This window comes from Podarcis melisellensis (assembly GCF_964234715.1).
Source record: "Podarcis melisellensis genome assembly, chromosome: 2".
NCBI classification, from domain to species: domain Eukaryota; kingdom Metazoa; phylum Chordata; class Lepidosauria; order Squamata; family Lacertidae; genus Podarcis; species Podarcis melisellensis.
In genome coordinates this window covers 87,453,065-87,469,390 of record NC_138529.1, presented here as the reverse complement: position 1 = coordinate 87,469,390, position 16,326 = coordinate 87,453,065, and the positions used below count along the sequence as shown (strand labels likewise).

Genomic DNA, 16,326 nt, shown 5'->3' with positions numbered 1-16,326 from the left:
GGCTGGGAGAACACCCTACAAGTTGAGTGTCAACAGAGAACAGGAGAAGAACCTTCCTGCATGAGAGCAGAAAGGAGATGCTCTCGTCTTGAAGTGGGTGGGCCAAGCTTTCTTTGGGAGCAATGTCAGGGCAGGGGCATTGGGCATCCATTCCGCACGTCTGCTAGGAGGATACCAAGTCCTTCCTTCACAGGGCCATGCTTCAAGAGAATGTTCTCCGTCGCCAGCACCCAAGCTGTTGGACAAGAGCGAGACTCCATCATCCGTGGCATTCCAGTCTTCCCTTTCTGGATTGTAAAGCCCTTCCAAGTCGCTGAAGGAATCCATGCTGCTCAGTGCCTTGCATGTCTTCTGGGATGTCACACATGCTGTCTGAATGTGCCAGTCCCTGACGAGGAGAAGGGCATCACTGTCATATAAATAAAGAAATTGGAGAACTGGTTGCTTTTGATATGCCAAAGATTAAATAATATATTGTGATCAAGATTGTTAAAAAGAAAAATTAACAAGCAGTTTTCTTACCTTTTCTGCCTGATGCTGGGAGCTCTGCTTAAGAAGTCACTCCCCCTTCTCCCCCTTGAGGCTGCTGTTCAGCAGGTGAAGCTGATTCCTGCCCCATGACACTACCCCAAGGTGCACCTCCACCTGCCGGATGGGTGCCGCCTTTCAGGGAGCACGACGGTGGAAGTGTTGGACCAACCAACATGCAAGGCATCTTCCCATGAGGATTTTCCATTAAGTCCATGTCCATTAAAAAGGCCATAGCCCCCCAATTTCTATCATCATCTTTGGCAATCACACGTAGCCGAGTAAGATTGTCTTCCATGAACACGATCTTAGCAGTGAGTCCATAATGGACTGTGGAGGCCAATTCTGGTACCACACATCCTTCCACAGTGGGACATAGGTTTCCTGGCGGGAGTCGATCACAGTGAGGGTTTGCAGAACGTGCCTTCATCTTAGCATGTTTCTCCCTTTCATCCTGATTTTGAGCATCTTCAAAGTCCATGACACCTTTGGTAAAGGCTGTTCTCCAATTGGAGTGCTCACAGGCTAGCCTTTCCCGACTGTTTATACTACATTTCTTTTAGATTTGCCTTGAGAGAGTCTTTAAACCTATTTCGTTGACCACCAGCATTACATTTTTAAGTTGCTTGGGAATACAATAATCAGGTATAGCCCAGGTCTGTAAACCAGCTTTCCAAGTAATTGGAGGGGGTGGTGTGAGGCATCTGGGCCTCAGCAGTACAAGCCAAGCCCTAGCTCCATAGCCCTAGCTCCATAGCTCTCTTAAATTGAGGGTATTCTGTTCCCAAGCAGCTGTTCTCTTGTCAGGGAACAGCCACATGCCCTGGGCAATGACGACTGGACTACAGTGGTACCTCAGGTTACAGACGCTTCAGGTTATAGACACTTCAGGTTACAGACTCTGCTAACCCAGAAATAGTACTTCAGGTTAAGAACTTTGCTTCAGGATGAGAGCAGAAATCGTGCAGTGGCGGCAGCAGCAGCGGGAGGTCCCATTACCTAAAGTGGTGCTTCAGGTTAAGAACAGTTTCAGGTTAAGAATGGACCTCCAGAACGAATTAAGTTCTTAACCCGAGGTACCACTGTATTGATCCTAAGCTGAAGAGCTGACCTGCTCAGCTTCAGGTCCTCCACCAAGTACCTCCCTTCTAGAACCCACCGCTCTCAACTGCCCCCCCCCGCAACATTCAAACTCCTTTTCCAAGCCTCCCCCAATCTTCTCTCTCCACCAGAATTCCACTCTCTCCCCCCTCCCTCCCTGCTTGACTTTCCCTTTGGAATTCTAATATCACCTCAATTATCCTATTGCACAGTTTTTTAAAAATAGATTTAGGGGGTATCCCACTAAACCCTGGAAATTGAGAAATGGCACAGTTTGGGATTATTTGGGTTTTCAAGGGAGAAATACAAGCTGCAAGGGCCATTAAGAAACAATTGAAGGCCCCTGAGAGACTAGCTGGAAATGCAAGAGAAGGACTTCCGGGTCGGCGCCATCGCCGAATGGCGGGCTCCCTCCGAGCTCCGGAGGGAGCCTGCTCGGCAGGGGCTGGGTCCTACCGCACCGGCGATGCGGGGACCCTCAAAAACCACGGCCAGAGTGAGGCCGTGGACATGGAGACTCGGCTGGCACCGTTAGCGCCCTCCCGGCTCGTGAAGGAGCCTTTTTAAAGGCTACGGATCGGGCGCCGGGGAGAAGCGTGGTGCTTTGAGTTCTCTGCTATCCCTGCCGAGCGCAGCCGCATGCCATCCGGCGGAGAGCGCTGACTTCTTCTATTGAAAATCTGGACCTAAAAGAAGAACCCGTGAGTAATTGGATTATGGATTAAAAAAGAGGGATAAATTTTTTAAATCTGGAGCGAACGGGGGAGGTGGAAAAAAGGAAGTCAGCCTACCCCTTAATTGTAGAAGAGCCAAAACAAAGGACTTAACGACTAAGATCGAGCGTATCTTTATCTTCATGAATTAGCAACTTTGCAAGGGAAAATTATAAGACTGTGCTGGAGGAGAAAAGTGGAATTTGTATTAAACCCCCCCCCCCCCCGGAATCCCTGGAGTGATCCGCGAAACTACCTGGGGAAGAGCATCGGGAGTTTTGACAGCTGCCAAAGGCTGTCAAAACGGAAGAATAAAGCAGGGACTTTGCTTTGAGGACTTTGCCGGTTACATTTGTTTTAAATTGTATATAAATTGTTTCAAATAAGGATTTACAAACTATTTGGATTAATGGATTTGATCTGGAAGGGAACTTAGTTACTGCGATCCACCTAGAGGAGCTGAGTGACATTGCATGTGTTTTTCTCAGGAAACCTGAACAGTTGTAACTCTTAATCTCTTGGGAACTGCAGAAATGGAACATTGTTTTGTCTACAGAGGGCTACAAACTACAGGAAGCAATGGATTCTTTAGTTGGAAAACGAAAGGGACATGACATAATGTTTTGCTTCTGAACAACAAGCCTCTGCAGAAAATAAGAAGGTCATGGAAAAAGAACATTTTTGCGGGAAAACAGGGAAACAGAAGGAGGAGAGAGAATGACAAGAATATGGAAACATCATGAACTGGACAGAATTGGGAACATTTGGGACATCCAGATTTGACAAGCTTATGGAAATTAAATGGGAGTTTTTTACTCCTGGATATAAAAATCTGGATAGAAAAAATGGGCCCCTTTTTGAGACAGACTCCTTCCAAGATTGGACATTTGTAATTAAATATGACTGGCAAACTATTAGAGGGATATGGATTAAGCGGGTAGGAACTTCAGGAAGACATTAGGATGAAGGGATAGAAGGAACACAACAGAGAAAGGGGGGAGGGAAATTTGGAATCCAAAGGTTGTAAAATTATTTTTTATCTTCATATCTTTTTTTCTTTTTTTATAAAATTTTGAAAGGGGGAACTCGTGGAAGGGAAAAAATCGATCTTAGGGGATGGGAATTTGGAAAAATTGGGTTATTGATGTTAAGTGAGTCATGGGATAAAAACTTGTTGAATTTAATTGCTTATTCGGAAGATTTGGAACGCAATTGGGGGCGGGAAGGGGAAGTCCTGGCTTTGGTTTTGGAAGAAAGTGTATGAATTGGATCTAATTTGTTTTTAATTTGGAAAATCTTAATAAAAATTATATTAAAAAAAAAAAAGAAATGCAAGAGAAGTCCTTCTGCCTTGCCCTGCAGTGTGAACAGAGGCAAGGGATCTGGAAGGGGGCCAGGATAACTGGGTGTGAGGTGGCAGTAAAAGAGAGGCTGAGCAAGGGGTGCTGAGGAGGAGGAGGAGAGTCTGTTATCCAACTTGGGAAGGCTGGCTGCCCTGCTGTGGCGAACAAGTCCCTCTTGAAATGACCCTGCTGTACTCTTTCCTAAAGCTACAACAATCTCCGCCATGTCTCAGTTCTCCAAAGGTGAGAGCCTGGAACCCTTTGGGCTCTTGCTACCACTCAGCAGAGAAAGGGGAGGCACCCAACTTTTGGAGCGATACTTTCTACATCCTGCTCTGTCAAGTCATCCTATTAGATGCACATAAGCTTCCCGTTCCTGCTTCCTAGGAAATTGGGGGAAGTGAGCTGCAGGTTCTCCTCCCTGTTCTAAAAAGCAAGTGTCTTCCCCCAAATGATCTTGGGAATTGTAGTTTGTGAGGGGTTCTGGGAATCCTAGACGGCTCTGGTTGCCCTAACAGATGATCTTCGTAGACAGCTGGATTGAGGCGGGTCGGGGCTGCTGATTCTTCTAGATCTGTCAGCAGCTTTCAACATGGTTGATCACGAACTCCTGGACCACCGCCTTGCCGACGTGGGGATTCAGGGCACAGTCCTTCAATGGCTGCGCTCATTTCTCTCTGGTCGGGGACAGAGGGTGGCGCTTGGGGGGGAATTGTCATCGCGCCACTCCTTGGTGTGTGGAGTACCTCAGGGTGCGATACTCTCCCCAATGCTTTTCAACATCTTTATGCGCCCCCTCGCCCAGCTTGTCCGGAGTTTTGGGCTGGGTTGCCATCAGGTGGCCATCCTGACTCGGCCCCAGACACACTGACCAGATGTTTGGAAGCTGTGGCTGGATGGTTACGTGGGAGCCGGTTGAAGCTAAATCCTTCGAAGACAGAGGTCCTGTGGCTGGGATGGGACTATATGGGATCGGGGGGGCAACTACCATCTCTTGCGGGGGTGCAATTAGTGCCAGCACCATCCGTTAAGAGTTTGGGTGTAATGTTCGACACCTCCCTTTCCATGGAGGCGCAGATTGCAGCTATAACAAAGGCAGCATTTTTTCATCTCCGCCAAGCTAAGCAGTTGGCTCCTTACCTCTCTTGCCCTGACCTAGCCACTGTGATCCATGCGACGGTCACCTCCAGACTGGATTATTGTAACTCGCTCTACGTGGGGCTGCCCTTGAGACTGACCCAGAAACTCCAGCGGGTGCAGAATGCTGCAGCGAGACTCCTTACGGGGTCTTCGCTGCGAGACCACATTCACCCGGTGCTATACCAGCTGCACTGGCTCCCGGTGGAGTACAGGATCAGGTTTAAGGTGCTGGTTTTAACCTTTAAAGCCCTATACGGCCTAGGACCCTCGTACCTATGGGACCGCCTCTCCTGGTATGCCCCACAGAGAAACTTACGGTCTTCAAATAAAAACATCTTGAAGGTCCCAGGCCACAGAGAAGTTAGGCTGGCCTCAACTAGAGCCAGGGCTTTTTCGGCTGTGGCTCCGATCTGGTGGAACGCTCTGTCACTAGAGACTAGGGCCCTGCGGGACTTGACATCTTTCCGCAGGGCCTGCAAGACAGAGCTGTTCCGCCAGGCCTTTGGCCAGGGCACAGCCTGCCTCCCTCCCCTCGGCAATCTTCGTGGAGCTCTGGCACAATGGTTGAAAGTAACAGAAATGAAGTTCCTCAAACATTTCTACCTTTCCTGAACTATTTTTCAAGCAAGCAACTTCCTAAAGCTAATATATGCTCTGACAAATGGCATTTGCTGCAATGGCACTTTGGAGAGTGGTGAATTTTGGTAGTGAAGTAAGCAGGGGTATTCTGATTAACAACAGACAAATAGAGTTCAAGGAAAATCACCTTTATTTCATAAGTTATGGTCCCCAGTCCAGGCGGACTGAGGCAAAGTAAGCAGCTGAGTCCAGATTTTTATAGCCTGTAGTCACTCTCCCTCCTCGCTAACAGAGTAATCGTAGAAAACTCTTGTTGGTCAAAAGACAAGCCGTATATAATGTGGGAAGCCCCAATTGGTCAAAAATAAGCTGTCTGTGACATAAGAGCAATTAAAACAACCGTTCTGATATGATTTATGACACAAGAGGCACATGCTGCAAGTACACAGTGCCAGTTTTCTCACATGGCTTCCATCATTCCTTTTTAGATCCTTTGCCAAGATTCTCGCTTGTTCAAGTGGTCAGGTGGGCTTAGTTCACTCACAGTTCATTCCTCACATGTTTCTAGCCTGGGTCTGCATAACCTTTGCATGAACTTTTTACCTTAAAGTTTTACATCCCTTTTTTATAGGCTTTTTTTATAGATTTGCACTCAAATTGGTGGTTGAAAATAAATTCTGATCAACACCACCTACAGTAGGAAAATAGATCAGGGAAAGAGTCTACCAGTAATCTTTCCCCATATATTAAAATCTCAATCCAGATTACAATGATTTCTGCTGTTGTTATTTTTAAAGGAAAAACAAACCCAGGACAGATTATCATATGGTAAATGTTTCATATGTTCTGGATCTTTGTAAACCAGTCTTCTGTGTCATCCAACTCCCACCAAGTAGTGAATTTTTTTTCTGTTCAGGTTTTTGACTTGTGGCAAAATTCTTCTAATTTATCAGGGGCAATACTTACTGTTACGCCTATGTCATGGGATCAATTACCATTTGGTACCTAGTCATTTGTACTTGCCCCAAGTCCATGACTAAGTTAGGATAGATGGTCATCCTATGTTTTGACATTTAAAGTACAACCCTGTGCATATATAAGGTAAAGGTAAAGGGACCCCTGACCATTAGGTCCAGTCGTGGCTGACTCTGGGGTTGCGGTGCTCATCTCACTTTATTGGCCAAGGGAGCCGGCATTTGTCCGCAGACAGCTTCCGAGTCATGTGGCCAGCAAGACTAAGTTGCTTCTGGCGAACCAGAACAGTGCACGGAAACACTGTTTACCTTCCCTGCCAGAATGGTACCTATTTATCTACTTGCACTTTGATGTGCTTTCGAACTGCTAGGTTGGCAGGAGCAGGGACCGAGCAATGGGAGCTCACCCCATCATGGAGATTCAAACCGCCAACCTTCTGATTGGCAAGTCCTAGGCTCTGTGGTTTAACCCACAGCACCACCTGCGTACTCAGATGTAAATTCCTTTACCTCCCACATAAGCATACACAGAATTCCAGCCTGAATTCAGGGGATTTCCTTTGTTATGAATTCAGATCTCAGCACACTGTTTGCTTATGCAAGTTCCATTAATTTCAATAAATCTTGAAACTAAAGTCCTTTACGAATCAAACTCTGTTTTGAAGCCAAAACAAGTAAATAAAAACATGTTTTAGCAAAAAAAAACCCACTAACACAGTATGATGCTCTGTAAAACAAGCAAAGAATGACTGCATTTGGATGTCTTTTAAAATCTATGCAGAAGATTTGACTGAAATGAGAAAACGAATAGCATGCCACTTACAATTGGATATATATTAATTTCCAAAAGCACTGTGTACACAGATGCGGCAAACTGATTAATTTATACCAATTATACATATGAATCACCAACCAAACTTCAGTACTAAAAGCAGGTTTTAAAGTTGGCACCTCCCACCCACATACCTCATTGCTAATAGCATCCAGATAAATTCATTCTATTTCCATACAAACAGGATCCCTTCGTTTCTTCATTGCCAAGCTTACTGCTGTTAAAACAGACTTTGGAAGCTACTTCCTCATTTACTGCAGAACTGCCAGGCTATGTTCGCTTTTTACCCTGTAAAATTGTGCAGGCATCCGCATGACGTAGCCATCATAATGTCCTGGTCCAACATCTTCCCTAATCAGACTCAGGAAATACGTTTAATTTTTAATTTTTTAAAAAACACCCACAGCAACCCACAATAGCTGGTTTCTACAGGTGTAGATGACCCATCACATTTCTGAAATTCTGACTATACAGGCTGCTAGTTGCTAGTATGCTCTAGTCATTTCCTTCTGTGTATCTCCTTGCTCCCTCTAGGAATCAACTCTGTGCAATTAGCATTACTTTTCCAAATAACATTGCTTATAAAGATTTTTAGAACATGCGAATAGCCCTGCTGGATTAGGCCAGTGGCCCATCCACTCCAGCATCCTGTTCTCACAGTGGCCAACAAGATGCCAATGGAAAGTCTGTAAAGCACGGTCTGTAAGCAGGACCTGAGCACATCAGCACTCTCCCTATCTTGAAATTAGGGATGGGGGCATGATTGGGAATGGATAAAGGGGCAGCATGGTCCCAATGAAAATTCAACCCACCTCAGCATTTGAGCCTGTGGGAAATGGGGCAGATCACATGGATTTGGAAGAACAGCTGCTAGTCCACTTCTAGTTTAAAGAAGAACAATGACTGGGTGCTACTAAATCATCCACCTCTGGAAACACCGAGAGAGACCTCTGTAGCAGAACAAGGAAGTGCTATGTTACAACAGCAGGAAATTCTGCTAAATTTAGGCCTGAAGCTATGAAAATGTCATGTAAATTGAAGATTAACATCTTGGAATTACCCTACCTTTTGAGATATATTTGCCCCACTATCAATAAGGGAAGCTTTTAATGTTTAATAGGTTATTGTATTTCAGTGTTCTGTTGGAAGCCGCCCAGAGTGGCTGGGGAAACCCAGCCAGATGGGCGGGTATAAATAATAAATTATTATTATTATATTATTATAAAGAATTGCAGCCATATTTCACAGAGAATAATGCACACACACAAAAGACCTGCAGCAAGATTCTAAACTGTCTGGTCTTGGTGACATATAGGGTACTAAGACCCCATGATGCATAGGATTGCACTGTAAAAGAAATACTTTAACCCAACCCTCCTCCAAACAGCCTGCTTATACATTCTGATTTGTTTGCACAACAGATATATTCTGTTAATTGCACATCCATGCTGATCTGCTTGTGCAGAGATTATAGATCCTATGACTGTTACTTCCCACTTTATAGTGCATTTCTTACTGCAAAAAGCCCATTTTTTATTTCCAAAAAGCTTTATCAGAAAAGGGGACAATAAGCAAATGTCTGAAATAAATAGAACATCAATGTGTGGATGTACAAGGAAGAATAAACCTTTACTGTAGTGGATACAATAAAGGTTTCTGCAGTCCATCACCAGGCCAACAAGGACAACTAAGTCTCAGCTTCAGCTGATCTAGGAATCCTAAAAGGGGATTTACCGGTAGTCAAATTCAAGAAGGATAAGGTTATTAATGGCTGCTAATCATGACGACTGGGGACGTCGGTGGCACTGTGGGTTAAACCACAGAGCCTAGGACTTGCTGATCAGAAGGTCGGTGGTTCAAATCCCCACGACGGGGTGAGCTCCCATTGCTCGGTCCCTGCTCCTGCCTACCTAGCAGTTCGAAAGCACATCAAAGTGCAAGTAGATACCGTAAATAGGTACCGCTCTGGCGGGAAGGGAAACAGTGTTTCTGTGTGCTGCTCTAGTTCGCCAGAAGCGGCTTAGTCATGCTGGCCACATGACCTGGAAGCTGTTCGCCAGCTCCCTCGGCCAATAAAGCGAGATGAGCGCCGCAACCCCAGAGTCGGCCACGACTGGACTTAAATGGTCAGGGGTGCCTTTACCTTTACCTAATCATGACAACTATATGCCACTTCCAGGATTGGAGGCAGCATCCTGGTTGGGGCATGTTGTTGACTGCTGTGGTAAGTGGGATACTGGGCTATACTCACTGACCTGGGAGTAAGCACGATTTAATGGAGATTTATAGGGCAGCACTGTAAGGAAGCTGCCAATATCGTCATACAAATCTCCTTAGCTAAAAGGGAAACCATCACTATGTGCTCGAAAGCAATGGATTGTTGTACTTCTCGAAAAGAGGTCATACAATGCGTCTGCAGCCGTATTTGCATATCCACGTTCTGCTTTTGACACGCACACATATTCTATAGAGCTGAAGGAAAGCCTTGCTTCTGCACATGACTGTGGCCTGATGGGAAGTCTTGCTTCTAAGCTTCGCTTCTGCATATGATGCTGCGCAAACCGTTCTAAGCTGAAACATTCCTAGAATGTTCAGTTCACATTGAGTTCGTACCCTGACCTGTTCTTAATGCATAGTTGACCACATCTACGGATGAATGCTATATCAATCACTAGTAAAAGTTTAATAAGGAGGTTTTCACGCCCGTCCAATTCTGTGTTCCCTTTCCCACCCTTTAATCTATTGGTGATTAATGCCTATATGCAACCTTTGCTTTGTACTTGTGTTAACCAATTAGAAATAAGCACATACAATGCTGTAATATTCAATAAAAGAGACTCCTCGAGACTTGTTCGGGAGATGCCTCCCATATGACACCTGCTACTTGTCTGTCGTTATTTCAACCCAACATCTGGTGACCCCGACTCATTGAGGAAACTCTAATTTCCCCAGCCTACTCTCTGTTTCCTGAAGTTAACATCCCACTCCAATCCCTTCCCCTCCCTCATCGGTTTTAATGGAACTTTTACCCCACCCCAGCCCCCGCAAAAAAAGAAAGAAAAACCTCAATTTACCATTTCCAAAATGGCTAATTATGAAATGAACATATCATAAACTGGCTAGGCATGAAGCTAAGGGCGCAACAGAGACCCTTCCCCTAAACAAACGAAACGCCGAACTGCGCAGGCGCCCAGAGGAAGTGAGCGGCGGCGGCGCCTGTCTCTCTGGCTCCCCCACAAAACAATGGCCGCTGAGGGTGCGCATGCGTAGTGTTGCTCTGGTTCCCCCCTCCCTCAGCCTCTACAAAGCAATGGCTGCCTGCGCGCGTCTAGGCCCGGCGTGGTAGGCCTCCGCTTCACTTGGGCTGCGCGGCGGAGGTGCCGTTTCGTGTGGTTCCGAGTCGTCAGGATGCCGCAGAAACCCGGGGAGGAGGACGAGGAGAGAGGGGCAGGAGAGGCCTTGGGGCGCCTGCGCTCGGTGAACACTCGGGAACCTTGCCAGGTCATTTTCTGTAACCGGAGCCCCCGCCTGGTCAGCCCCTTCTGGCTGGACTTCGAGGGGAAGCCGCGCTCCTATCCGAGCCTGAAGCCCGGCACGGGCCGACGGATGCACAGCTACCTGGGTGGGTATTATGACGGGGAGAAGAAGGGCGACGGGGGCAGCTCAGGAAAGCATCGCCGCTGCTTCGGTGCCTGAAGGTTAGGCAGGCAGATATTCAACAGGTGGAGCTTCCTGGCGCGAACCTTCCAGCGAAACCTGCGCCTGCAGCCGGGCTTCTGCTCCCTCTTCCCTCAGACGTTAGAAGGGCCTCGGCCGTGCGAGGAGCCGGGAGCGGAAGGGCCCCGAGTAGGGTTAGAAAGTGGGGTGGCAGATGGAGGAATTGGGGGGGGGGGATACCAGAGTGGGGTGGTTTGGCCACGTTGCCTCTGTGGAGAAGGAGGAGGGCTGGACTGCCTCGAAGGCAGTGGTTTGGATGGCCGCTCCTGTGTGCAGAGGAGCGCAGCTGGGTGGATCTCTGAAGACCTCCTTTCGGTGGGAGCAGCTGTGATGTGAAGGGGATTCGGAAGCTTCCAACTGATCCAGAATTCGGCTGCCAGATTGGGGACTGCGAGCCTGCATTGGCTCCCAGTACTGTACATTTCCGAGCACAATTCAAAGTGTTGGTGTTGTTGACCTTTAAAGCCCTGAACAGCCTCGCCCCTGGATACCTAAAGGAGGGTCTTCAACCCCATATCCATCCCAGATGCCAAGGTCCAGCTCCAAGGGCCTTCTGGAGAAGTGAAGTTACAGAGAACCATGCAAAAGGCCTTTTCGGTAGTCACGGCTGCCCTGTGGAACCGATTCCCTGCATATGTCAAAGAGATAAACAATTATATGACTTTCCTTAGACATCTGAAGCTAGTCCTGTATGGGGAAGTTTTTAATGCTTGGTGTTTAGTTGTGCTTTTATATTAGGTTGGAAGCTGACCACAGTGACTTGGACAACCCAGTCATATGGGATATAAATAATAATAATATCATCATTATTAATAATAATAATAATTGGTAGGAATCCTGTATCCCTGTGCAGCTGCTCATTTGTTTTTCTGTAAACCCAGTACTGTATAGCCTTTTCTGCATTCTTTTTGCAACTTTCATTTACTGACATAAGTTTCAGTGAACCACATTTGACTCATCGGTAGTTGCATACCATTTGGAATCAGTCTGTAAACATTGCTGAGCTGTTGAGCTTAGATCCTGCTTATTTGTTTGTTTTTAAAATTTGTTTATTAAATTTCTATACTGCCCTTCATTTCTGGCTTCTCGTGGGCATCTGGTTGGCCACTGTGAGAACAGAATGCTGGACTGGATGGGCCTTTGGCCTGATCCAGCAGGGCTCTTTTTATGCTCTTATGCCCTAACTTTATTTGTGATTTGTTTTCTAGAACATCTTTGGCTGTTCAGAGATGCTGGGACAGATGATAGTCTTCTTGTCAACCAAGCAGAGCTGTTTGTGGCTACCCGCAATATGAATGGGCAGCCTGTATTTGCAAATATTACACTACCAGGTAAAAATCCAATTATAATACTAATGTCTTTACATTGTGAATAATGTTGTGCAATTATAGTCAGAGTACCATTTGACTAAATAATAATCAAGTAAAATGTCTGATTATGTTTATTTGTAGCAGTGTGACGCCCTCAAAACAGTCCTTCCCACCTACCCAAGGTTCATTTAAGATGCTCCCAATTCTGTCCGGTTACAAATCATTTAAAATCATTTTATCTTGACCATAAGAAAAGCCAGTAATGGGGCATTTCAGAAGTGATGTTTCTCAAACAGTGTATTCCAGTTGCTGCTTTTAAAGGTTACTTGTATAGTTTCTCATTCTGTGCCTTCATAATGCTTCATGTTTGTATGGTACAGGAGTAGGCCTTCCAGATGTTATTGGAGTACAGTTACCATTAGCCCCAGCTGGCATGGCCAGTGATCAGTGAGGATGGGAGTTGTAGTCCAATGACATCTGTAGGGCCACAGTTTCCCCATCTCTGGTCTATCAGATTAAGAAAAACATGAATTGTATTTCATTTTCTTACTGATTAGCAAAACATTATGGTATTCAGGTATTCGTGATCCATGCCTCAATATCTTCAGCATGGCATTTAAAATCTCACTTTACTATCTCTCTGCAGTGTACACTCTGAAGGAAAGATGTCTCCAAGTTGTCCGTGCTTTAGTAAAACCAGTGGACTACAGGAAATTAGACATTGTTCGGTCACTATATGAAGATTTAGAAGATCATCCAGATATTAGGAAGGATCTTCAGCGGCTTTCTCTGGAAACGAATGATAGGCTAAGGAATAGAGTTGGAGGGTCATCAGTGGAAAACTACTCTTACTAATAAATTGTTGGGTATAAGACCAACTGCTGTACGAACTGAAAAGACATTTACATTCCATAGTGTTTTAGGAAGCAGACATTGCTTTGGTTTAGAACTTGTAGCTTCATAACTTAGAGACAAAGCAATGGGACAATGAGGCAGAGTGGGAGAATGCTGCAGCTGAAAATACTCAACGAAATCCTGTCCTGGGGAAACCTATACAAATTGTATTTTACATTAGACCAAATACAAACACATGTCAGTTGATAGAAGATTAGATTGGCAAAAGCCGTTTCATGTTTTTCCACTTATTTAAAATATCATTTTATTATATATGTGTTTAGAAAACATCCTGTATGTGTGGTCTTTGGAATTTGGGCAACTTTAATTATCATACCAAATGATAAATTATCCTTAAACTGCAATTTGGTCTCCCGCCCCTCACCCAATAATTCAGATTGAATACTGTAAATTAGAACTCTCTGGATTTACTTTTTCTTGTGCCAGTGGTTTCCTACAGGTCATTATTTCCTATGGTGGACCAACATACTTCCAATGTGCAGGAACTGCACTGTGTCACACATTTGCCCTATGTTTGTCTATGCTGTTATGGGAATTTTGGTGTGATGGGAGCTACTACCATCCTACTTCAGCTGGAGAAAGAGCCTGGCAGCTCTGTGGTGCAGGCAAAGTTTTTTCTCAGATCACAATTTCACCCTTAGTCAAAGCTTGCTATCGCATTGAAGGTGAATTTTGTGAGTATAAAAAGAATATGCTGTCTCTTAGAGGTTCCAATAAATAATCCATCAAACTCATTCTTTGCTACTCTTCTTTTTTAGAACACTCCCCAAGCTATATATTGCCTTCTTAAAAATTATCTGCAAAATTTTGAGGCAACAGTTATGAAGCTGACTACTTTAGAACGTATTTTTGTTTTGAGCTACACAGATGATCAGTGGAACACTATTTTCCTATTTTCCAATATCCTGTGTTTGCAACTATTAAAATTTTTTGGTTTTGGGTGTCAACCCAACATTTTTACCAGTTGATCTTGTACAGTTATTTCCAAGTATCTTAATAGGACTACTGTGAAATGAATTTGTTGAAGACATTACAGTGTACTGAATGTGTTGTAAATTGTTACCTTTTGTAAAGTCACTGGTTTGTGATGTAGGTGTGTACTAATTTTTTTGTATACTTTGTACATTTCTTTCTAAAAAGTTAAAGCTTGAGAGATTTCTGTATATATGATAAATCTGTACTTTTGATGTTGCCAGACAAATATGTGCACACAACCAGAAATTTCCCTTAAGAGTTCTGCAAGAGGAGGGAAGAGACAAGGTTTACCCTTCACAAAGCTACAGTTCCCAGTATCCTTAACAGACCTACGGTTCCTGGGATTCTTTGGGGGATTCTGTATGTTCTTCCAGGTCTAAAGGAAGAATCAAAAATAGCAAAATGAAGAAGAAAGTCTGTGAATATGAATTCCATGCAAGATAGATTGCAGTAGCTAAGCTGTCAGTTTTGTATCTGAATTTTTGAACCTGCTGGGGCACATTTCGAACATTGTTAGATTTATATGGTTCTTTGTTTCTGATAAATACTTAGTGAGAAGATCAGCTGCCCAGACCAGATTATTAGAATTGCAATTTTGATATTTAAACATTGCTTTTAATATGTATTCAGCTATTGCTCAGCATTCCATACAATGCCATTTCATGTATTATTATTTTTTAACCTATGAGGCATTAAAGCATTCCCCCCCCCCTTAATTGCAGCACTATTATTTCCCCCATTCTTTACTTTGTCTTGTACTTTATTATATGTAAGCAATGGTGGCAGCCATTATGTTTCCTAATAAAATATACTAGGATGCATGCCCGTTCTTTTCTTAAAGTTCATGTATGACTCAGGTTCATTTCATATACAGTGGTACCTCTGGTTAAGAACTTAATTCGTTCTGGAGGTCTGTTCTTAACCTGAAGTACCACTTTAGCTAATGGGGCCGCCACTGCACGATTTCTGTTCTTATCCTGAAGCAAAGTTCTTAACCCAAGGTACTATTTCTGGGTTAGCAGAGTCTGTAACCTGAAGCATCTGTAACCCGAGGTACCACTGTATTTTGTTTCGTTGGTGGTAATGTGTTACTCCCTTTTCAATGTATTATTTAGCAATGATTTTTTCCCCTTAGAATCATAAAACTGTAGAGTTGGAAGGGACCATGAGGGTTATCTAGTGCAGTCCCCCTGAAGTGTAGGAATCTTTTGTCCAACATGGGGCCTGAGATTAAGCGTTTCATGGTCTGCCAACTGCCAGAAATGACCAAGAGGAAGAGCAGCTTCCAGTGTGGTGTAGTGGTTAAGAGCAGTGGACTCATAATCTGGTGAACCGGGTTCAATTCCCCGCTCCTCCACATGCAGCTGCTGGGTGACCTTGGGCCAGTCACACTTCTCTGAAGTCTCTCAGTCTCACTCACCTCACAGAGTGTTCTGGGGGAGGAAGGGAAAGGAGAATGTTAGCCGCTTTGAGACTTCTTCGGGTAGTGATAAAGCGGGATATCAAATCCAAACTCTTCTTCTTTTTCTTAACCAATGTTTCAATGTGGATTGCCTGTGGAACAGATGGAGGGATATTCAGATGCATTTTTAATGTAGGAGTCATTTCCCCCCATTTCTTTGCTATTTTCTTTTCTTAAAACAGCTCAGGCTTGAGAGTCTTAGACTTCAGGCTGGTGTGCTTGTTATCTTAAACATTACATGGGTATCTAAAATGGAATGGCTGCAAGGGCATCCTGATCAAATTTGCAGATGACACCAAACTGGGAGGGGTGGCTAACACCCCAGAGGACAGGATCACACTTCAAAACGACCTTGAGAGATTAGAGAACTGGGCCAAAACAAACAAGATGAATTTTAACAAGGAGAAATGTAAAGTATTGCACTTGGGCAAAAAAAATGAGAGGCACAAATACAAGATGGGTGACACCTGGCTTGAGAGCAGTACATGTGAAAAGGATCTAGGAGTCTTGGTTGACCACAAACTTGACATGAGCCAACAGTGTGACGCGGCAGCTAAAAAAGTCAATGCAATTCTGGGCTGCATCAATAGGAGTATAGCATCTAGAACAAGGGAAGTAACAGTGCCACTGTATTCTGCTCTGGTCAGACCTCACCTGGAGTACTGTGCCCAGTTCTGGGCACCACAGTTCAAGAAGGACACTGACAAACTGGAACGTGTCCAGAGGAGGGCAACCAA

The 16,326-nt window shown here is 44.7% G+C and overlaps 1 protein-coding gene across 1 annotated transcript; it reads left to right on the top strand.

Moving 5' to 3' along the window:
• The first annotated feature begins 10,427 nt into the window (after positions 1 to 10,427).
• VHL (von Hippel-Lindau tumor suppressor) lies at positions 10,428 to 14,848 on the top strand. Its single transcript, XM_081903401.1, has 3 exons — positions 10,428 to 10,832; positions 12,136 to 12,258; positions 12,884 to 14,848. The coding sequence occupies exons 1-3, from the start codon at positions 10,619 to 10,621 to the stop codon at positions 13,090 to 13,092; spliced, it is 546 nt and encodes a 181-aa protein (XP_081759527.1). The 5' UTR covers positions 10,428 to 10,618; the 3' UTR covers positions 13,093 to 14,848.
• The last annotated feature ends 1,478 nt before the right edge of the window (positions 14,849 to 16,326 follow it).